Source organism: Vidua chalybeata, chromosome 4 (genome assembly GCF_026979565.1).
Source record: "Vidua chalybeata isolate OUT-0048 chromosome 4, bVidCha1 merged haplotype, whole genome shotgun sequence".
NCBI lineage: Eukaryota > Metazoa > Chordata > Aves > Passeriformes > Viduidae > Vidua > Vidua chalybeata.
Genome location: NC_071533.1, coordinates 72,796,994 through 72,820,577, shown reverse-complemented (window position 1 = coordinate 72,820,577; position 23,584 = coordinate 72,796,994). Strand labels below are relative to the sequence as shown.

Below are 23,584 nucleotides of genomic sequence, written 5' to 3'. Positions count from 1 at the left end.
TGATGCAAAGCTCGAAGCAAAGCCTGATTATTTTACAGAGAAGGAGTTCAATTCAGCACCTCTTAAGGCACCCCGGAGCTCTCTCAGGACCTGTCCTGAACACTTGCTGGGTCCAGTTCATTTCTGAGGCTCCAGAGACCTCAGATCACGCAGGGCTCCGCGAGCTCCTCCTTGCTGACTGTCTGGAGCTGAACTCTTCCTTGGGCGCTCCCACTCCTCCTGGCTTGCAGCCACGGGCGGCCCAGGTCCCTGGAGGCAGAGGAGAGCTGAGCCCCCTGAGCAGCATGGGCAGCAGCACTGCGGGTGGGGTCTAACCCAAACTGTGTGCCTGGCCTTCTTTTTGACTGCACAAGTGACAGGAGGTGAGGAGGGAAAACCCTCCGGTTTCTCAAGCCTTAACTCACAGCCCGTTAGCATCTGGAGGTGTTTAAACTCCCATCCCAAAGTGCACTGCCACCCCTTGAGGGTAACAAAGAGATGCCTGAGCTTGGAGGTGTTTGAAAGATGAGCAATTTGATCCTCCTTTTGGAAGAAGCACCGAGAAATCTGTCCCATTCCTCTCCCCTCAAAGCCCAGCTGCCTGCTCTTGTGTGTCAAAGCAGCCCTCAGAGCCATATGTCATCAGCAGAGGGGGAGTGCTGCAATAACTCTGCCAGAGCCCTCGTGGGGACAGGTATCACACACAGGCTTTGCCACTTGGATTCTATAAATCAGAGCCACAGCACAACTGCTCGTACTGAATCTTTCATGCAAACTGCTTTCCAGATGGATTTGCATAGAAAGAGAAAAAGTGAGTCACAGAGTAATTTAAATTGGAAAAGCCCTCTACATTGGAAAAGACCACTGAGTCCCACCATTCCCCCCATTCCCCAGCACTGCCCATGTCCCTGAGTGCCACACCAACACAGCTTTGAAATCCCTCCAGGGATGGGCACTCCAGCCCTGCCCTTCCCATGAGGAATTTCCCCAGTGCCCACCCCGAGGCTCCCCTGAGGCCGTTCCCTCTCCTCCTGTCCCTGTTCCCTGTTCCCAGCCCGACCCCCTGGCTGTCCCCTCCTGGCAGGAGCGGTGCAGAGCCACAAGGTCCCCCCTGAGCTTGGAGGGGACACCTGTGGAGGAAGGAGATGGATTGACATGAAGGGAAGTGACAGGATATGGCCAGAGCAGTTTTGAGCTGGGGAATATTTGTCTAATACTACAGGACACAGGGAAGAACTTTTCCCCATGAGGACACTGAGGCAGGGCACAGTGAGGTTTATTTTGCCTCTCTGGGGTCATCCAGCCCTTCCAGCCACCTGCTGCAGGCAGTGGGGCAGAGACACAGGGGATGAGCAGGCTCTGAGCACAGCACGGCTGTGTGCTGAGCAAGGATCGTCCCCAAGGGCAGGGAAAGATGTGACATTGAGGGACTAAAGGGCCCCAAGGCAGACCTGCAGCTGGGGCAGGACTTCTCACCACAGAGTCACAGAAGAGTTTGGCTTGGAAGGGACCTTTTAAAGTTCATTTAATCGAAAATCCCGGTCACAGACTGGTTTGAGTTGAAAGGAACTTTTCAAGAGCAGAGACATCTCCCACTACTCCAGGTTGCTCACAGCCCCATCCAGCCTCAGCTTGAATGCTTCCAGAGGTGGGGCCTCCACCACCTCTCTGCTGAGATGCAGGGAGATGCCTGGCAACATCCATGAGGACCACAGCCTCTCCCAACACCCACCAAGCTCACCCAGCTCAGCCAGAGCCAGCTGTGGCATCCCCTGGTATTAGCCCCAGGTGCTGGATGACTCACGGGTGATTTAAATGTGAGATATCCTTCCTGCAGACTCATTTTCCTTCCTTGGGGCACTCCCAGGTTCTCCTTGCCCAGGATAAATGGTGGCTTCACCTCTGGAAACCCTCCTTGCCCTGTGTGAGGCAGTCCTGGGTCCTTGTCCTCCACCAGCACAGCCCCTCCTGGACACCCCCCTGCCCAGCCACACAGACTTGGCTTTCCTCCCTCTCCCTCTGCAGGAGGAATCATCCATCCGTGGCTCCACTTCCCGTCCACCTCCTTAGACCCACGCTCTCAGCCAGAGGCTCCAGTGGGCTTTCCCAGGAGTGCAGCCCCACAGAGCCCCAGCTGCACCTCCCAGCTGGGATGGATGGAGCACAGGGGGAAGGCAGGGACTCGGGTGGGTGAGGTCTGCCCTGCCCTCCTGCCTCAGCCCAGCAGGCACGGAGGTCTCTGCCAGGAGGTGCTAGCACAGGGGATCCTCACAGGTGCTTTTTGAAACAAGGGAGCTGTACTGAACTGAAGGTTGACAGGAACAAACCTTTCATAGTTTTGTTGCTTTTTATTTTTTCAGTGAAATATATTCTTCTGAAAAAAAATTCTTCCAGCAGGAGAACTACCTTTCAATTTGTCCTCTCTCACTTTTGGGTTGAGAAGAAAGAGGTCATTTATATATTTTTTAAGGAAGCAAAAGGAATATAAAGTCCCTACTACAGGGAAAAAGAAATCATGACTATCTTGATAGCAAGGTATTTTTATCAAAAGGTGGAAAACTTTAGAGACATTAGAAGTCATGTTTTAAAATGACCAAGTGGAAAGTTATAAAAATGAACAGGTCTTGTGTGAAAATGATGAAGGGAATTTCAGGCACAATAGAAATCATCTGTAAAAATTGCTAGGAGAGCAAGGAAGACATTTCTGTCTCCAAAAGCAAAATAAAATGCTATTCACAGTAATTCATACTAATTATTAGCCTTAAGTAGTACTAATTTTTACCCAGCAATAATTACTATTAAAGGCCCTAGAGCTCTGGAAAAAATATTTTCTGGGTGTGGTAAGGTCCTTGCTGAGGAGTCTGCACAGCATTTGCGGCAGCCTGTTGAGGGAGAAGTTTTATTTCTCCTCTGCACCAACGTGGACAGACATAAATATCACATTCCTGTTGATGCAAATAGTGGATTGCTCCTGTCAGAACTGACAAAGCCACTAATTTAAGAGTGTTTCCCTCTCTCACACACACAGATGCATTTTTCAAGAGATTTGGTTCTGCTTTTCCCCTGGGATCTGAGTTCCCAAACCAGGTGAAAATCCACCAAACGATCTCGTGTTTGATTGCATCTGTGAAGAGCCTGTGGCAAACAGGCTAGGAATTCTGCAAGAGAGCAGTGCAGGAAAAGCTGCAGCAGGAATCGGCCACCTGGGGGTCCTGCCCTCCAGCAGGGCCAGAGCTGACTCCTGGTGCCAGGGGGTTCAGGAGCAAACTGCTGCTTCCAGCTGTGCCCGGCGTTCCATCCTCCCCTTGCACTGCTGTTCTGGAAGTGCAGGGACCGATGTGTCCTCTGGGATCTGGGCAGCTCCTTGGGAGCTGCTTCCAGGTGTAGCCCAGTGTCCTTGTCAAATTCATTAACTCTTTATATTTAACTGTATCAGTGCTTCCTGCAGCCCTGATTTTCCATAAAGTATTCCTGAAAGCCTCACCAGTGCCCCGTGAGTGGGATTTCTAGCCATTGCCATGAATTCAAGTAAGTATCAGGGGACACTACAGCAGCCACGAGCTTCCCAAAGCCATGTTCCTCATCCTCAGGGGTGGGACTGTGCTCCTGCTCTGTCCTCACACTGCCACCAGCGTGGCTGCTGGGGAAACAGCTCTGGGAGCTCATCTGGCTGAGCAGCAGCTGAGGAAAATAAAAACATTGTTCAGTTCTGCAAGCTGCCTGCTCTGGGCCACCCTGTGTGCTTGTGCCAGCAGGAACCTGTGATCTTCATCCAGGCTGGCTGATGGTGACACTGCCATTAGGAGAGCCCTAATCTCACCAAAAACTGCCTCCCCCAGCCAGGATCATCCCAAAAATGCCAGAGGGGGACACACCAAAAGCGAGGAGCTCATACTGCAGCCCACAGGGTGCACAGCCAGCGGGGATGAGGCTGGGAATTGCCGGGCTCGTGCCTGCCCTCTCCAGCCCTGCACCCTGGATCCCCCAGGGGATCCCCCAGGGACATCTCTGTGTCCATCCATAACACAAACATCCCAAAAATACCTAGGGAAAAGGCTGAGGGTGTCCAGGAGCATCTGCTGGGGTGCTGCTGTGCCTGCAGGGGTCAAATGCCAGTCCAGGGGTGAAAAGGTCCTGCCGGAGACCCCAGGACCAGAAGGGCAAAGGGTGAATAGCAGCTGATGGCTTTGCTCTGGCTTGGAGCAGAGGTGACAAGTATCCCTAACACCTGTCCCCTATTCCCAATGGCACTGCCGACAATGGAACTGGCCATTTGCTCTTTTCTCTAAGTCCACTTTCTCTAGAGAAATCGATCAGGCCACCAGTCAATCAAGCAGTCAATCAATGAGCCAGCCAATCCGAGCCGCTGGGAAAACGGATCCTGCAGGGACCGGGACTCGCACCCCGAGCCCCGAGAGCCTTAGGGAAAACTGCAGCTCTGCGGGAGGCTGAGCCCAGCCCGGGGCACAGCCCGTGCCCCCAGAGGAGCGGCCATCCCCGCCCGGCCGTGCCCAGCTCCGGGGCACTCCGAGCCCCTGGAGCAAAGTGGGCCCTGGCTGAGCATGGCCGGTCCCTCCTGGGGGGGTCGAATTCGCCCTCCACCCGCCTTTGGGACTTGGAAGAGTTGGTGCTGCTGACATCTAGTGACAGGGAGAGCCGGCACGGGGAGTCACCTGGAGCTCCGGCAGAGCCTCCCCACCGCGGGAGAACCCGCTCGGTCCTGCCCGGAGCTCGGTCCTGCCCGGAGCTCGGTCCTGCCCGGAGCTCGGTCCTGCCAGGAGCTCGGTCCTGCCCTGAGCTCGGTCCTGCCCTGAGCTCGGTCCTGCCCTGAGCTCGGTCCTGCCAGGAGCTCTGTCCTGCCAGGAGCTCGGTCCTGCCCGGAGCTCGGTCCTGCCCTGAGCTCGGTCCTGCCCGGAGCTCGGTCCTGCCCGGAGCTCGGTCCTGCCCAGGGGCTCGGTCCTGCCCGGAGCTCGGTTCTCCCCAGGAGCTCTGTCCTGCCAGGGGCTCGGTCCTGCCCGGAGCTCTGTCCTGCCCGGAGCTCGGTCCTGCCCGGAGCTCGGTCCTGCCCAGGAGCTCGGTCCTGCCCAGGAGCTCGGTTCTCCCCAGGAGCGGGGCTCCAGCGGGAGGAGGGCCGTGCAGGGAGCGAGTGCCGGGCGCCCCACGATGTCCCAGCCACTTGCAGTCACCCCAAGACCTTTTCCTCCTGCAGTGGCACCCGAAGAGAACAGGCGCATCCTATTCCTAACCTCCCCACAACCCTTCCAGGTCCATTTAAGCACAGGCTCAATGTTGGGTTTGTTGCCTCAACGGAGCACAGGGAGGGGACAAAATGCCCCAAGGGGAGGAGCCGGGGTGGCACCCAGGCCATCCCCAGCCGCTGCCGGGGGCTGTAGCCCCTTCACCCGCGTTTCCTTCTTCCCGGACGCGGGAGCCCCGAGAACCGCGCAGGAGAAGCGGCCGCTCCGAGCTGAGCAGAGGGAGGATGCGAGCGGGATGCTCAAAGCACGGGAGCTGCAGCCACATCCCCGCGGACACGGGGACAGCAGCTCCCAGCCACGCCAGGGGACGAGGGCTGCCTTTAGCGCTCCACAGGGATGGGGGGAACATCTGGGGTCCTCACTCCCTGCTCTCGGTGCAAGAACAAAGCCCTGAGGACAGCTGGGTTCGGGGGGTGTGAGGGAATCCGCAGAGGGACCCCCGAGCGCACCCCGCCACACGCGCGGCTCGCTCGAGGCTGTGACAGAGCGGTGACAGAGCGGTGACAGAGCGGTGACAGAGCTGGGGCTGCCACCCCGCACACACCTGCCCCGAACCCCGGCATCTCCCGGCCTCGGCACCGGGGCATTCCCGGCGCTGTGCACATCTGCCTCCCCGCTCCCAGCACTGCCCGTGCGAGCCCCTCTGCCCCGAGAAGTGCCTGAATTCCGGGGCACATCTGGGCATCCCCGCGGCCAGCAGGACGACCCGAAATGACAGCAGCAGAGCCCAGCGCTCGGGTGCAGAGCAGAGGAGGCGACAGAAAGCTGATGAGCACGGAGTCGTGGAATGGTTTGGGCTGGAAAGGACCTTCGCGAGCATCTCGTTCCGACCCCCCTGCCACGGGCAGCGACACCTTCCAAGAGACCGGGCGGCTCCAAGCCCGTCCAGCCCGGCCTCGGTGATGCCACCCGGGTTCATCGCCGCTCCCGGAGCGCTGGGGAGAGGAGACCCCCCCCCCCCCCCCCGCCCGGGGGTGCCCGAAATACCCCCGCAAGCGAGCCCGGCAGAAAGTTGTGCCCCCGTTCCCCCCGCGCCGCGCTACTCACCCAGGAGGATCAGGGTGCAGAAGCAGAGGACGCCCCTCATCCTCCCGCTCGGCACGGCTCGGCCCCACCGACTGGGCTCGGCTCGGACCCCCGGCCCGGCCCGGCGCGGCTCGGCGCGGCTCGGCGGTGCCGGAGGATGCGCGGAGGGCTGGGCAGGGCGGAGGGAGGGAGGCGGCCCCGCGCCCCGGCCCGGCCCCCCCGGCCCGAGCGCTCCCCCGGCCGGCCCGGCCCCGCTCCGGCCCCGGGTCATGCCCGCAGCCGCGCCGGGCACCGCGGGCTGCCGGCCGCCCTCCGCCCCATCCTCCGCGGAGGGGCCGCTCCCGAGCTGCTTACAATTATTTCATGCGTATTAATTACTCAATTTTCCTTTCCTCTTATTATATTTTTTCCTTTTTTTTTTTTTTTTTTTTTTTTTTTTCCCTTGTGATGTGTTTTTATGTTTTGTTTTCTCCCTCCCCTCTCAGCAGCGGAACTCGCGGCGGGCGCAGCTCCGCCGTGCCCGAGCGCCGGGGCAGCCTCGCCGCCTTCCCCGGGCCGCTCCCGCCCCGCCGCGGCCTCGGGGAGGGGCTTGGTGGTCCGGCCCCCGCCTCCTCCTCCGCGGCCCCGCATCCCCGGCCCCGGGCGGGGGTTCTCCAGTGCTTGTTCATGTCCTCTGTCACCCTGCAAGCCCCAGGCTGGCTTCTTCCTTGCCCGCTGCCCTCCTGGAGGGTCCCGACATCTCTCCCCTCCTCCCCAACCCTCCCATTCGGATGGAAGCACCGGCCTCATCGCCTCGCAGATGCGTCCTACTCCCGAGTGTTGTTGGCAGTGACACTGCCCTGAAGACTTGGGCACGTCCTACCCCCCTCCCGGCCACGGCACCTTCCAGAATCCCCTGGAACGTGATGACCTCCCAGTTCTCCTCCAAAACCCTCTGTAAATTCGGGTGATGTGCTTCCATAACTTTCCATCCAGGTCCCCACACCTCCTTCATCGTGGTGCTCTGGTCCCTCACCACCATTCCCTGCTGCTTCCCCCAGCTCTAATCCCTACGGCCCAGCAAGTGACCCTGTTTTAGGGAGCCAAGCAGCAGAGCCTGGCTCCTTCATCTTTATGATGATGAGTGAGCATCATTTTTCACCACCTCCATTTCATGCATGGAGTACCTGAGACACAAAACATGTAGTGGCATCTTCAGGCTCCCCAGTAATTAACTGAATGATGGAGTAGGGACAGCCTCGTTCCCGAGTCAGTGTGCTGTGCTCAGCCACCTCCTGCTCCTAACACAGCTTCCCTTCCCTTCCCTTCCCTTCCCTTCCCTTCCCTTCCCTTCCCTTCCCTTCCCTTCCCTTCCCTTCCCTTCCCTTCCCTTCCCTTCCCTTCCCTTCCCTTCCCTTCCCTTCCCTTCCCTTCCCTTCCCTTCCCTTCCCTTCCCTTCCCTTCCCTTCCCTTCCCTTCCCTTCCCTTCCCTTCCCTTCCCTTCCCTTCCCTTCCCTTCCCTTCCCTTCCCTGGCTCCCTGGATGACTCAGGGATGACCAGGACACTTTCCCCACCCCTCCCAGGCAGTGATTTTGGATATTTGCAGAGAGAGCTTTTTCCCACTGCTGGCTCAGATCTTTTCACTGAACAGGTATTTGAATGCTCTGGGAAGTTTTTATTTTTTTCCGCTGGAGCTGTTCAGGGTTCTTAACTTGCATTTCCTCGTTGCATCACCTCATTAATCCTTCCTGCAAAGGAGCTGCACACTTTTATTTTTCAGGATTAAAACAGAGAAGGGAAATAATTCATACAGCCATTTGTAGGTGTTATATATCAAACAGAAAAAGTCAAGAAAGTATTTTTTATTTTCTTTTTTTTCCTTTTTTTTCTTCCCACTTGGCAAATCAAAAGGAAAGTGTAATCCTTGGCCTTCCTCCCCGGCCTTCCTCTCCTTTTGAAAGCTTCTACCATGTTCCAGTCTGGAACTATCCATTTAACAGTCCTCTGCCAGAACTGAAAAGTTGTAAACACATGAATGTCTCTAGCAACTGTATTTCACACCCAAAATGAGCTACTCAGTGGGGAAAAAGAAAATGTTAATAAAGCCTCATTTGGAGTAAAGAACATTGCTCTGGAGCTGGGTTTTTTGATTTCTTTAAGAAGAGTATGATTATGTTTAAGCAAATTTCAAGCTGAAATTGCACTGAGCTGCAGTCGAAACATCAACTGGGAAACTGGGGAAATGATTGGATTTTTCTGCTTATTATTATTTTTAATTATTTTGCAGATTCTTTTTCAGTGTGCTATTTTTGAAGTGGCTGTTTGTCCAGGAAAAAAAAAATCACTGGAACATATGTGAGTTTTAGTGGGGTTTTTAACAAATGGAAAAAAAAAAATATTTTCCTTGGAAAATATCTTTGCCTCCCTCAGGAATGAGGAATTCTGATGCTCTTGGACCAAAGGAGGTGACCTGAGCCCCATCACATCGAGGAAGGGATGGGCTTAGCTCAGTGTCCCACCTCACACGAGAGAGCTGGCATGTGAGGACTTGCTTTCCCTGGCTCTGTCTTGTCCCTCTTTGAGGTCAGAGCAGCAGGAAATCCTTCCCTTTGGTCAAACCAGGGAAGCTGCACGGAATTCCTGCACGCCCTCAGCCACAGCCGGAGGAACAGCGTGGAGGCTGCCTTGGTGTCACCTCTTGGGCTGAGGACAAGCTGCAGCCTCCCCCTCTGGACAAGGGGAGGCTGCCAAGGAATCTGTGCAATGAAAGCATCATTTCTTCCTAAGTCTGAAGAGGAAAAAAAAAAAAAAAAAAAAAAAACAGGGAGGTTTGGGGACGTGGAAAGTCCCGGCACAGACAACCCCCAGCAGCCATCCCAGCAGGGAGGCATTTCCTGCCTTCTGTAATTACTCGTGGGACAACCAGGACAGACAAGAGTTGCACTGGGAAAAGCTGCCCAGAAAAGATCCTACAGATCCTGTGGGGAGAGAGGAACCATTGTTCCCTGCTGCCTCATTCATCAGAGCTGGGCTCTCTCCTCCTCCTGGGTGGGTGCTGGGATGAGTGAAGTAAAGCCTCTCCTTCCACCCCCCGAAATCACCTGCTCCCTTTCTGTGCAAATGAGTCAAGGTATTGATCAGTCAGCTAGAAAAATATCCCATTGGTGCTCCTGTTAGACCTATCCCAAAAAGCTGCTCCCCAGAGCTCCAGACAACAGATTTAGCAAAGGCAATGAAAGAAAGGATTGTTTGGGTAGGTCCGTGGAGAAATCACCGGGCAGAGAAAGAAAATAAAATATGCTGATTAAAAGAAATGCACTTGTGAGAGTCAAACTGGTCCCACTGGAAACTGAGGACAACTTTGGTGTGTGCTCTCGAGTCAGGTCACTGTGCAGGACTCTGCCATGCACAATCCCATGGCAGGAGATGGTCTCCAACTCCCAAACCAGCCATGGGAGCAAGGCAAGAGAGCTGCAGTGCCACTTTCCATGGGCAGTGAGGTGACAGCTGAGAGCAGCCACCCTCTCCTGACCTGGAGAAGCTGCTGGGACCTGCATCCTCCTCCTGCTGGGACCTGCATCCCCTCCTGCTGGGACCTGCATCCCCTGCTCTGGGACCTGCATCCCCTCCTGCTGGGACCTGCATCCTCCTCCTGCTGGGACCTGCATCCCCTCCTGCTGGGACCTGCATCCCCTGCTGGGATGTGCATCCCCTGCTCTGGGACCTGCATCCCCTGCTGGGATGTGCACCCCCTGCTCTGGGACCTGCATCCCCTGCTGGGATGTGCACCCCCTGCTCTGGGACCTGCATCCCCTGCTGGGACCTGTATCCCCTGCTGCTGGGATGTGCATCCCCTGCTCCTGGGACCTGCATCCCCTCCTGGGACCTGCATCCCCTGCTGCTCGGGCCCCAGCTCACCTGATCTGCAGCACCTCTCTGGTCAGGTGCTGCTGCTCCTGATTGAAGGATGGGCAGGAGGAGGGCCCTGGCTCTGGCCTGTCAGCTGTTTGTGAGGGTGGAGGAGCTGTGAACTGAGACCTGGGGGTTGTGTTCAGGAACTTTTCCTCTTGCTCCTCTTTATTGCTTGCAGATGTGTTCTTATGGGACCCTCTCATTGCTGAACTTCTGGAACACTTCAGCCTCTGAAACTGGACTGAGTGGAGAGTTGCTTGTTAACATTTAGGATCAAATAAAACCAAAGCAAACCCCAGTAACTGCAGCTGCTGTGAAACCTTTCAGGAATATCTTCATTCTCCCAAGGACCCTGGAGGGTCCCAGCACCTGAAGGGTGTGTAAACTCACTGCCAAGCAGGTTTGACTTGCCATGGCTTGCAATAATTTTGATGTTTCCAAAGGGAAAAGGGAATCTGAGTGATGTAATGACCCCAATCTCCCTGTACTCTTTGTATATTCATTCAGGGGATACCTCAAAAGGACAAAACGGAAGCTGGACAGACACTGTCCAGAAATGAAGGAAGAATCATGGCTCATACCCAGTTTTGTGTTTGCCTTGGTGTCCGTAAGATCCCTTAGAAAAAAAAATCAATGTGACAGCTTTGCTTTCTGTAATATGAACCACCGAAGAGGGTGGAAAATGCAAAGTGCACTGAGAAAGAAAAGTGCTGAGAAATGAGAATTATAGATTCATGGGATGGTTCAGGGTGGAAGGGCCCTTAAAGCCCATCCTGTTCCAGCCCCTGACACCTTCCAGTGTCCCAGAGTGCTCTAAGCCCCATCCAGCCTGGCCTTGAACGCCTGACTTGTTTAAGATTTGCCATAACAATTTTGGCTCCCAAGATGGAAATTAAGTTCCAATGAAAAACCTCCATGAAATGTAGCAGGAGCTGAATATCTCACAGAAGACCTCAAGAAACAGGATGACATAGTACAGACTCTGAAGCCATGCACCTGCACGTGAAAGTTTCCTTGAAAAGGGCCCTCATACACCCTTTCTCTGCCGGATGGAATTCCCAGTGAGCCATGGCAGGATGAACTGGCCTTGGGCACACGTGGACTGGGGGGAACATTTCTGCTGACATGGAAACGCTGGAGGCACCATGCCCAGGTGCAGGATGTGCTTTTCAAGCACCTGAGCCTCTGAAAAATCAAACCACCCACTGCTGGAGGCTTCCTGCTCATCAGCCCTTGTGAAGTGAGGAGAAAGAAGGACTGCTCTGGGGAAGATCCCTGGGTTAGACAGGCCCAGCAGCGTGCTGTCCCTGCCAGGGTGTGACACCATGTCTGGTCCAGCTCCCAGTTCCTGAGATGGAACCACTTCTCCTAAATCCACTTAAGATGTGCTAACAGCCCTGTCAACAGCGGCTCGCCAAGCTGTGTGGCTTTCTCTGGGCTGCAGTAGCCTTGGTAACTCTCAGGGAAAAAAATAACCTAATTTTCTCTTTCATCCATAAGCTGAACCCTTTAATTTGCTTTCAAGTGAATTAAACATAAGCCTCCATTTTTCTAATTCCTTTGTCCTAATTTAAAAGTACTGACATTTATCAAAGGAGTTTTCTGGATTCCCCATTTGCAGCTCATTGTTCATTGTTTTAGTATTTTTTAAATAAACCAGAGACTGATTTTTTTTTTTTTTTTTTTTAATTGCTGAAATGCTTTCCTTCCCTCCTACTTTTGTTAATAACAAGGGGATATTGTTCTCATTTCTAACTTTCTCTAATGACCTGGAGAGCAGCCTGTGTCCTGCTGCTTTATCCAGGTGCTCATAACTGGCTCATAACTGAGATTTGCCATCATTGTCCTGGGTAATGCAGGAGCGTACTCGAGGGCGCAGAGCCCCGTTCAGTTGCCCCCAGTGCACTTCCACCCCTCAGCAGTCAACACCCAGTGACCCACAGTTCATCCCAGGAGTTATTAGAGGTACCAGGTGCTGGAGAACAGCCCCAGCATTATGAAAACAGTGATACAGCAGCACCAACCTGTTTGTATTTCCAGAAACAGCCGCAGCTTGAACAACTTTCACCCTGAAATGTGTGTTTGGCACCCTTGAGCCTTTCTGAAAGGGAAATCTCACTTGTTCACTTGGTTTGCACAACATCACCCACATTGAAACCGTCCTCTTGGAGCCAAGAGGAGTGTAAGCACAGCACAAAATACAGCGCAAAACACAGGCAAAGGATCACCTGCCCCGTGTGGGAGAGCCTCCTGCAAAGCCTGAGCATTTGCTTTCCACACTTGTTTATTTGGGGTGGCTGGGATGGTCTCGAGGCTGACGGACAGCCCTGGGGAGCAGAGCCCTCTGTTTGTCCTCTGCCTGGAGGGCTGACACAGGAAACATTTCCCACACGGCTGTGCTGGCATTCCCGGAGCTCTGCTGGAAGGACAAGGGGACGAAGTGCACCCATCAGGAGATGACAGCTCTTCTCCAGACAGCGTTATTCATTCCAGCACCAGGCTGTTTTTCAGTGGCTCATGACAAATCTCCATTTCCCCTCAGAATTATGGGTTGTATTTTCGTTTGCTTTCTGACCCTGATAGCCCTTTCACCATGCATTAAGTTATCTCAGAGCATCTGATCTCCCGTCAGTGTTAATCTTGGGCCTGGGCGTTTGGGGAGGAATGATGGGAAGTGTTTAGCACAGACCCAGTTCCACAGCCCTTCATGACTTGGTCCAGTCAAGGTCAGCTCCTGAGGCTTGCACTCTGCCAGCATTCCTGTCTGCTTAGAGACCTCCCTGCCTGCGCTGAGGGCTAAGGAGATCACCATTAAAACCAAGACTGGCTAAAACAGAATTATACTTTTAAAACCTGGGGAACATAGGAATGTACTTAGCTCAGGAAGGGGACTAGGTGTCAGCAGAAGTTACATTGGATGTGGGGAGGAATGAATTTGAAAGCAAATTTAAACTATGATTTTCTCATATTATTGCTGGGATTTGGAAGTATTTCCATAAAAGCTTCTCCCTCTTCTGCCTGGCCCAGTGTGGGGCACAGCCTTGCCCTCCTGCAGGCACTGAGCCTTCCCCGTGCCGAGCCTTGCCGTGGTGCCTCTGCCCTGGCTGGAGTGACAAATGGACTTAGAGCTGTCTGTACTGGAACTGCTCTCAGGGGAGGGGTTAGAACTGGCACTAAAGGCAGCTGCCCCCAGCAAGGAGCTTGTTGGGGAAATGGAGCTAAGAGCAAACCTGGAATGACAGAATCCTTCAGGATGGAAAATCCCTCTGAGCCCATCCAGCCCAACCACCCCCAGCACTGCCAGGGCCACCACTGCCCCATGTCCCCAAGTGCCACAGCCACAGGGCTGGGAAATCCCTTGGGGATGGGCACTCCAGACCTCCCTGGGCACTGCCAAGGCCTGACCTCCCTTTCCATGAGGAAATTCCTCCTGGTGCCCACCCTGGGGCTCCCCTGGCCCAGCCTGAGGCCGTTCCCTCTCCTCCTGTCCCTGTTCCCTGTTCCCAGCCCGACCCCCTGGCTGTCCCCTCCTGGCAGGAGCTGTGCAGAGCCACAAGGTCCCCCCTGAGCCTCCTTTTCTCTGAGCCCCTTTCCCAGCTCCCTCAGGAGCTCTCCAGCCCTTTCCCAGCTCCCTCAGCCTCTCCTGAGGCTCCAAACCCTTCCCCAAATTTCCTGATTTCCACTGGCAGTAGCTTGGGTGCAGCCCCTCAGTGCAGAGGAGTGGAAGAAGAGCTGAGCATGGGACCTCTGATTTCCCTCTGATTTCCCTCTGATTTCTATTATTCCATTGCTCCTGAATCCATCTCAGTTGCCTATTGCACGGAATTGAACTTTAAAAGGAAAAATGAGCACGTTGTTTTTCAGTGAACATCTGTCCTTCATTCCGGTGGACATTTTCTGTTGAGATGCTTACAAATAAGAAAGTTTTCTTTATAGACTTAGAAAATACCCTTTTAAAAGTAAAGTAAGGTTTCAGTCTCTTCTGGCAGCAATTAAGAATACAAGGTATTATGCCTTTGAAAATTGAGCCTCTTATTTAACTGTCTAAATAGAGATTTCATTTTCCTGCTTTTGGCACCTAAGCTTGAAAATTTTCTTCTTACAGATGAAAACAGAACATTATAGAAATTGAGTCTGTGGCATTTTTATTCTGCTTTGTGAGAGAGAAAAAAATGAGGAAGATAATTTATCAGTATTTGCACCTCTATTGTAACCCCTTTGAACCAAAATCCCTCGTAAATGTCAGCTCTGGATCACTCTGGATATACCAAAAAGGCTGATTTAATGCAGACCCAGAGCAGCCAACCCACGGAAGCGGGCAGGAGCTGCCTGGGCTGTTTCCCCCAGCTCCTGTTCCCGTGAGCCCCCAGCAGAGCTGTGCAGCACATTGGGAGCAATAAATGAGGAAAGGCCTCTAAGATCAGCCAGCTCAGCCCCCCCCAGCACTGCCACCTCTGCCCCACGTCCCCGACTGCCACATCCACAGGGCTGGGAAATCCCTCCGGGGACCCCAGGGGGCTTCTCCAACCTCACAGGTTCTGTGGATTCCTCCTCCCGCTGTGGTGTCCCCAGTGCTTTGGAGCAGGCTCTAACTCTTCCTCCAGATGTGCCCAGCAAGGTCCTGAACTCCAGATGTGCCCAACAAGGAGGTGATCTCCAGATGTGCCCAACAAGGTCCCAAACTCCAGATGTGCCTAACAAGGAGGTGAACTCCAGATGTGCCTAGCAAGGAGCTGATCTCCAGATGTGCCCAACAAGGAGCTGATCTCCAGATGTGCCCAACAAGGTGCTGAACTCCAGATGTGCCCAGCAAGGTGCTGAACTCCAGATGTGCCCAGCAAGGTGCTGATCTCCAGATGTGCCTAACAAGGAGCTGAACTCAGGGGGGATCTTCAGACACCCCTGGATCTGGGTTAGAAAGGCCAGTGCAGGGAGCACCGTGGTGTGGCCCCCCTGTGCATCCCCTCAGCCTCTCACCTCCATCTCCGTGCAGCCCAGGGCACTTCTTTCATGGCAAAGGAATGTTTGGGCTCTGCTCACACCACGGGGTGCAGGCTGGAGAAGCAGTGGCCCCTCAGGGGCTCTCAGTGCACCGTGGCTCCAGGCAGGGGTTTGCTCCAGGGCTGGTGAACGGGACGGTGTGGGGTGGGACTGGGGGTTACAGGAACCAGGGAGGGTGTCAGTGACAGTGGCAGTGACAGTGGCAGTGGGAAAACAGGGATGGGGCTGCCGCTGGGAACCACGCTCCCCGGCGGGGATGCGTTGCTGTGTCTGTGTGCTGTGTTGGGTTTTATTCCTCAAGGCCGATTTCATCAAGAAAAATCCAGCATGGAAAAGGAAATGCAAGCACGGAGGGAAATGCCTCTGGTGCTGGAGGAGGACGAGGTGGTCCTCAGGAGTGTTCCCATGGTTGTGGTTATTGGACAGGCCGTGGAATGAGGGCTTGCCAAAACCCTTGGAGGTTCCAGCGGCTGGTGCCTCTTCCCAGCCGTGCTTTCCTGCACGGGGAACACCCTTCCCTGGAGCTGCCTGAAAAATCCGCCTGTCCCCAGAGCCAAGGCTCCCATAGCCGGCGAATGCCTGTAATTACCATAATCTGCTGTCGATTAGATCGGATAGCTCTGTTATCACTGTTAATAACAACTAATTAGTGAGGCTGTCACAGGGAGTGCTTCTGTAAGGGATGGGTTTTGTCCTTAACTTCTCCTAAAGGCTGTGTTTTACATCAGAGGGAGGTCTGGCTTCAAGGGCACCGATACCCAGTGACTTCCAGTCCCTTGCACTGTAATGGAAATGCTCCCGAAAACTGCCAGCAGGACAGGAAAACAGGAGCTGGGATGGGAAATGCAGCAAGGTCCAGGCAGCCCTGCAGAGATGCAGGGCAGGTGGAGGAGGAAGGGTTGAGAAGGTGGAATAAAAGGGCAAAGAATTATCTTTTCTTCACAAAGGTGGAACGGCTGGAACTGGAGCAGGGCAGGTTTAGGTTGGATTTTAGGGAAAGGTCCTTCCCCCAGAGGGTGCTGGCACTGCCCAGGCTCCCCAGGGAATGGGCACGGCCCCGAGGCTGCCAGAGCTCCAGAAGCCTTTGGACAGCGCTGCCAGGGATGGCCAGGGTGGGATTTTGGGGGTCTGGGCAGGGCCTGGGGTGGGACTGGGTGACTCTGGTGGATCCCTCCCAGCTCAGGATATTCCGTGGTTCTGTGCTAAGTTCAAAACTCCCTTCACATCTCAAAAGATTCCTTGGAAGAGGACAAAAGTTGCCACTGAGGAGTGAAGGATGACTTCCTTCATTTTAATGTTTTAATAGTTTTAATAATGAGTTTAAGTTTTGATAATGAAACATGAACACATTGCTCACTGTCAATTTAGGCTTTTTTTTTTTTTTTTTTCCTGATGGAAACCTGCTCAATTAAACGTTAAAAACCCCACACGTTTCTCTTTCCCAATCCTATGATCTCCTCCATGGCTCAAACCCTCCCTAAACCAGAGCTGCTTTGTCAGGAGAGGAGAGCATTAGAAAGGAGCTGGTTGCTCATTGCCTGTCCTGGCATGGGTGACTTTGCAATGGGAGAGCTCAGGAGGTCCCCTGAGTTTTGGTTTGGGGTTCACACTCTCACTACTGCTGCAGCAGGGGCAGGGGTTAAGAAGATGAAGATGCTCAGAGGAAAAGGTAGCAAATAAATATACCCCTGGATCCTTTTCCTTCATGTAAAAGAAGATAATTAGGGTCTGCTTCGTGTCACAGCTGGATGAGACGTGGCCCCCTCCTCTCACAAGCTGTTATTGAACTAGAAGCAAGACTACCAAAATAAAACTCCTTCCATGCTCTGATCCCTGCTGAACCAGCCCCTTTGCTCCTGAGAAGCAAAAGCGCTCCAGGATCCCTCAGCGGTGCTGATCGACTGGAACTCCTCCTTATCAACGGCCCCAACCGCCCCGGCAGTGAGTGCCTTTGCTTTCCAATATCTGATAAAAAATCCAAATCTTTACGGTCTCCCTTTTAATTCGAGCAGCAGCGATGTCGTGGGGTGATGGACGGTCCCGTGAGGACCTTGCTGGGGTGGCCCCGTGCTGCTGGCAGGCTCAGAGGGGACTCCGGCTCACTTTGTGCTCGGCCGCTGCCACTCCTGGGGGTTTGACATCTGGGCTCCTCTGTAAGACAAAAGAAGGGCTGGTCCTAAAAGCTTCCTTAATGGATGTTCGGTACTTTGCAAAGGGAAATGGTTGTGTTAAAGATGCCACGGGGGATGAGCTTTGGTTCTGTCCTTTGATCTTCCTCCTTTTCCCCTGCCTTAAATCTGCTGCCGGCTGTCACCTGCAGGCGACGTTCTGCCTCCCAGGCCGGAGAGGGAGCCGTGTCACATCCCGGAAGGGACATTTTGTAACGCTCAAAGCACTGGCCTAGCGTCCCCCCCTTTGCTTTGACCTCCTCGGAACAGTCACTGCTGCTCCCACAGCCTGCCTCAGTTTCCCCGACTGAAAAACGAGTAGTGCTCGGGAGAGGGGCCAGGGACCTGAGAATTGCTTGGGTGTAAGAAACCATGGCATGGAACGTGCTTCTGCAGGAACACAAATACATGCCCTGTGCTCATTTATGAACCCTTTTTCTTCCCAGGATTCGTGGTCCACGTTCCCGTCACACATCTCTGGGGCAGCACACGCACGTGTCTGTGGGAGAGGCAGATGTTGGCAGTGCCTGTGCCTGCTGAGACAAGTGGCAGCAAAGAGCCCCAGGGCCAGGAGTGTTCCCTGCACCCACAGCTCCGGGATGTGCCTGGAGTGTGCCCGGGGTGTGCCGGGGATGTGCCGGAGATGTGCCCGGGGTGTGCCCGGGATGTGCCCGGGATGTGCCCGGGATGTGCCCGGGGATGTGCCCGGGGTGTGCCCGGGATGTGCCCGGGATGTGCCCGGGATGTGCCCGGGATGTGCCCGGGGTGTGCCCGGGATGTGCCCGGGATGTGCCCGGGATGTGCCCGGGGATGTGCCCGGGGTGTGCCCGGGGTGTGCCCGGTATGTGCCCGGGGATGTGCCCGGGATGTGCCTGCGATGTGCCTAGGGTGTGCCCGGAGTGTGCCCGGGGAGGTGCCCGGGGATGTGCCCGGGGTGTGCCCGGGATGTGCCCGGGATGTGCCCGGAGATGTGCCCGGGGTGTGCCCGGGATGTGCCCGGGATGTGCCCGGGATGTGCCCGGGGATGTGCCCGGGGTGTGCCCGGGGTGTGCCCGGTATGTGCCCGGGGATGTGCCCGGGATGTGCCTGCGATGTGCCTAGGGTGTGCCCGGAGTGTGCCCGGGGAGGTGCCCGGGGATGTGCCCGGGGTGTGCCCGGGATGTGCCTGCGATGTGCCCGGGGTGTGCCCGGGATGTGCCCGGGGTGTCCCCGGAGTGTGCCCGGGGTGTGCCCGGGGTGTGCCTTCCCCGGCAAACACAAGGCTGGAACTCCAAACACGTGTCAGGCTGATTGCTGGGGGCAGGCACTGACATTTCCCTCCGAGTCAGAGGGGAGTAGCAGGGGGTTTAGGGTTCAACTCCTCTTGTCCCAAGGTATGTCAGCATCTGCTCCCATGAGCTGTGTCTTCCTAGCTCCCCGGGCTCTGAAGAGCAGCAGCCGGGAGCAGGGACCTCCCTGCAGACACCCACAGGCTGGCCATGGGGCTGTCCCCTGGCTCTGCAACGGCAGCTGATCTCTGTGCTGGACTGATCTCTGTGCTAGGCTCTGTGCTAGGCTGATCTCTGTGCTAGACTCTGTGCTAGGCTGGTCTCTGTGCTAGGCTGATCTCTGTGCTAGGCTCTGATCTCTGTGCTGGACTGATCTCTGTGCTGGACTGATCTCTGTGCTGGACTGATCTCTGTGCTAGGCTCTGTGCTAGGCTGGTCTCTGTGCTGGACTGATCTCTGTGCTAGGCTGATCTCTGTGCTAGGCTCTGATCTCTGTGCTAGGCTCTGATCTCTGTGCTGGACTGATCTCTGTGCTGGACTGATCTCTGTGCTAGGCTCTGTGCTAGGCTGATCTCTGTGCTGGACTGATCTCTGTGCTGGACTGATCTCTGTGCTAGGCTCTGTGCTAGGCTGGTCTCTGTGCTGGACTGATCTCTGTGCTAGGCTGATCTCTGTGCTAGGCTGATCTCTGTGCTAGGCTCTGATCTCTCTGTTAGACTCTGATCTCTGTGCTAGACTTGTGCCCATCACAAGTCAGCAGCACCAATGTTTGGTGTCCAGGGCTGTCTGTCCTTCTCCTGCAGGGCAAACCCCCTGCAGGAGCTGTGTCAGAGATGTTTCACTGGTTCTGGTCTCAGCCTCACAACACCAGGTCCTGCAAACATGAACTAGGCTGTTGTATGACCTGCCCACACAGGGCTAGGATGAGGTAGTGGCTTCGACAGGAATGGAGGTTTCACAGAATCACAGAACAGTTTGGCTTGGGAGGGACCTCAAAGAGCACCTTGTTCCACCCCCTGCCGTGGGCAGGGAACCTTCCACAGGAAAGCACAAGGCCATGGCTCCATGGGAGCTGGTTTCCAGCGTGCATTTACATTTTTACAGGCCCCCCCTTCCAAAAACCAGCAGCCCAGACTGCTGTCTCTTGCTACTGCACGAATCAGGAGGGGCTGGATCGTGCTGGTGTTTCTGCCCTGAGCAGACAGGCAGATGTTCCAGCTGCAGAGTCAGCAGCAGTAGCCAAAGCTGTGCCCGAGGGAGGAGAGATTTCCTGGGGTGAAGTGCTGCTCCATGCACGCTTTCAGTTGCAGGCTACAAAGAGAGAGCTTTCAGGTGCTGATTTGATGCCATCAGGTGTCGGATTTTCCATCTGCCAGGCGTGGACAGCCGAGTGTTGTGTCTGTGGCTGCACAGGCTTTCAGGATGCTGCCAAGGACTCCAGAGCTCCCCGAGGCTGCCTCCTCTCCTCTGATCCCGGGGCCAGGCACGTGCTAGAACTGCGCTCATGGCCAGGGAAGAACTGGCCCCACTGCTGGAACCAGGCATGGAGCAAAGGCACGGGGATGGCACCTCCAGCTGCACCCACAGAGTCCCGTGGGACCAGAGCTGGGCTCACACCCTGCAGGAGAGGGGTTTCAGACTGACACAGCAGGGTTAGGTGGGATAGCAGGACAGCTTCTTCCCTGGGAGGGAGGTGAGGCCCTGGCACAGGGTGCCCTGAGCAGCTGGGGCTGCCCCTGGATCCCTGGCAGTGCCCAAGGCCAGGTTGGACACTGGGGCTTGGAGCGGCCTGGGACAGTGGGAGGTGTCCCTGCCATGGCAGGGGTAGCACTGGAGGATCTTTAAAATCCCTTCCAACTCAAACTGTTCTATGATTCTGTGATCCCAGAAGTCCTGGAAGATGCTCAGGTGGGTGCTTTGTGGGGGACGGCTGGAGCTGTGGGGCCGGGAGGCTGTGCTGGCGTGGGAAGGTGCCTCAGCAGCAGGGTGAAGAGCACTGCAAGCCCAGCTCAGCCCTGTGCTGGAACAGATTCATTTACTTTGGACTTGGTCAAAGGTTGGACTGGATGATCTTGGAGGTCCTGTCCAACCTTAGGGATTCTGTAATTCTCTTTGATCGAGTCTTGGGATGGTACAAACCAGCAGGGAACTGAGTTCCATTCTCATTTGGATCATCTGCACCTGAGGTCTTGCTAGGACCGGGTCCCTGCCTGGCCCCCAGTCAACCCAGTCTGATTCTCCTGGGCTGGGAGATGCTGGAGCCAACCCACAAAACCATCCCAGAGCGGACAACCTTCCTGTGCACGTTCCTCCTGCCACACAGCTGTCCTCCTTTTCACTAACCAGCAGTGAAAAACCAACTTTCAAAAAGAAATTCACTGCACAAGTTGGATTTGTCCTGATGGAATGTTCCGGCACCTTTGATGCTCTTTGAAGCATCTTTGCAGGAGAGGAGGGAGGTGTTTCCAGCAGAATTCAGATCCAAGCTTCGAATCAAGTTACATTTCAAAGTGCTCAGAACTTGTCTTGGATTAGGAAGAATTTGGATCTGCCCTTAGCAGCTGTCTCAACAATTTGGAGAATTCTGAGCCAGAAATTGGTGTCGATTTCAAAGGGATTTTTCACACCTCTCCAGGGCCTTGATGTTGGTGTCATCCATTTGTTCATTACCTCAGAGGGTGTAAGAGCAGCCCAGAGGAAGGTTTGAACTGAAACTTTTGAGACCACTTCCAAGTTCTCTAAGATATTCCAAGACTTTGACCTTACCAGCCTTTAAGGTGGATATGGTTAGCAAATGTTTTGTTCTTTCCTGAAAACAGAGATAAAATCAAAACAGAAGAGCTTCTGTTCTTTCAAGGATAAAAAAATATCAACCTTTCACTGAACCCAGTGTTTAGTGAGGTTTTGGCAAAAAAAGCCTCCCCAGGTTCAGTCTTCAATGAGCAATGTGAGTATTTTCAAAGGAAGCAGACACTTTCCACACACACCAAAAAGAAAAAAAAAAAAAAAGTAAACTGTTCCATTTCCCTCAGATCACTTACAAATGATATAATTGCATATATTTCAGCAGCTATCCCCCGGATACACTGCCAATTTTTAACTTACTAGATAATTTTCTAGTAGAAATACTGCCAAACACTGCTTTTCTTAAATCCTCACCACCCAGGCTCCTTCCTCCTGAGTCAAGTGATCAGGGGATGGATGGATGGATGGATGGATGGATGGATGGATGGATGGATGGATGATGGATGGATGGATGGATGGATGGATGGATGGATGGATGGATGATGGATGATGGATGATGGATGGATGGATGATGGATGGATGGATGGATGATGGATGGATGGATGGATGGATGGATGGATGGATGATGGATGGATGGATGGATGGATGATGGATGGATGGATGATGGATGGATGATGATGGATGGATGGATGGATGGATGGATGGATGGATGATGGATGGATGGATGGATGGATGGATGGATGATGGATGGATGGATGGATGATGGATGGATGATGATGGATGGATGGATGGATGATGGATGGATGGATGGATGGATGATGGATGGATGGATGGATGGATGGATGGATGGATGGATGGATGATGGATGGATGGATGGATGGATGATGGATGGATGGATGATGGATGATGATGGATGGATGGATGGATGGATGGATGATGGATGGATGGATGGATGGATGGATGGATGGATGATGGATGGATGGATGGATGATGGATGGATGGATGATGGATGATGGATGGATGGATGATGGATGGATGGATGATGGATGGATGGATGGATGATGGATGGATGGATGGATGATGGATGGATGGATGATGGATGTATGATGGATGATGGATGATGGATGGATGGATGATGGATGGATGGATGATGGATGGATGATGGATGGATGGATAATGGATAGATGGATGGATGGATGGATGGATGATGGATGGATGGATGGATGATGGATGGATGGATGGATGATGGATGGATGGATGGATGGATGGATGGATGATGGATGGATGGATGGATGGATGATGGATGGATGGATGGATGGATGGATGGATGATGGATGGATGGATGGATGGATGGATGGATGGATGATGGATGATGGATGGATGATGGATGATGGATGGATGGATGGATGGATGGATGGATGGATGATGGATGGATGGATGGATGGATGATGGATGGATGGATGGATGGATGGATGGATGATGGATGGATGGATGGATGGATGGATGGATGGATGATGGATGGATGGATGGATGGATGGATGGATGATGGATGGATGATGGATGGATGATGGATGGATGGATGGATGATGGATGGATGGATGATGGATGGATGATGGATGGATGGATGATGGATGGATGGATGATGGATGGATGATGGATGGATGGATGGATGGATGGATGGATGGATGATGGATGGATGGATGGATGGATGGATGGATGGATGGATGGATGGATGATGGATGATGGATGGATGATGGATGGATGGATGGATGGATGGATGGATGGATGGATGATGGATGGATGGATGGATGGATGGATGGATGGATGATGGATGATGGATGGATGGATGGATGGATGGATGATGGATGATGGATGGATGGATGGATGGATGGATGGATGATGATGGATGGATGGATGGATGGATGGATGGATGATGGATGGATGATGGATGGATGGATGGATGGATGGATGGATGGATGATGGATGATGGATGGATGGATGGGATGGATGGATGATGGATGGATGGATGGATGGATGGATGGATGGATGGATGGATGGATGGATGATGGATGGATGGATGGATGGATGGATGGATGGATGGATGGATGATGGATGATGATGGATGGATGGATGGATGGATGGATGGATGGATGGATGGATGATGGATGATGGATGGATGGATGGATGGATGACGGATGGATGGATGGATGGATGGATGGATGGATGGATGGATGGATGACGGATGGA

General features: G+C 54.0%; 1 protein-coding gene across 3 annotated transcripts in view; it reads right to left on the bottom strand.

Annotated features, from left to right (window-relative positions):
- LOC128786750 (GDNF family receptor alpha-4) overlaps positions 1 to 6,645 on the bottom strand; it is a 72,740-nt gene extending 66,095 nt beyond the window's left edge. For all 3 annotated transcript variants that reach the window (XM_053940319.1, XM_053940320.1, XM_053940321.1), the window contains exon 1: positions 6,285 to 6,645. In XM_053940319.1, coding sequence (XP_053796294.1) covers positions 6,285 to 6,534 — 250 coding nt within the window. In that variant the 5' untranslated portion in view covers positions 6,535 to 6,645. The remainder of the gene's footprint in view (positions 1 to 6,284) is intronic.
- Between the last annotated feature and the right edge of the window lie 16,939 nt (positions 6,646 to 23,584).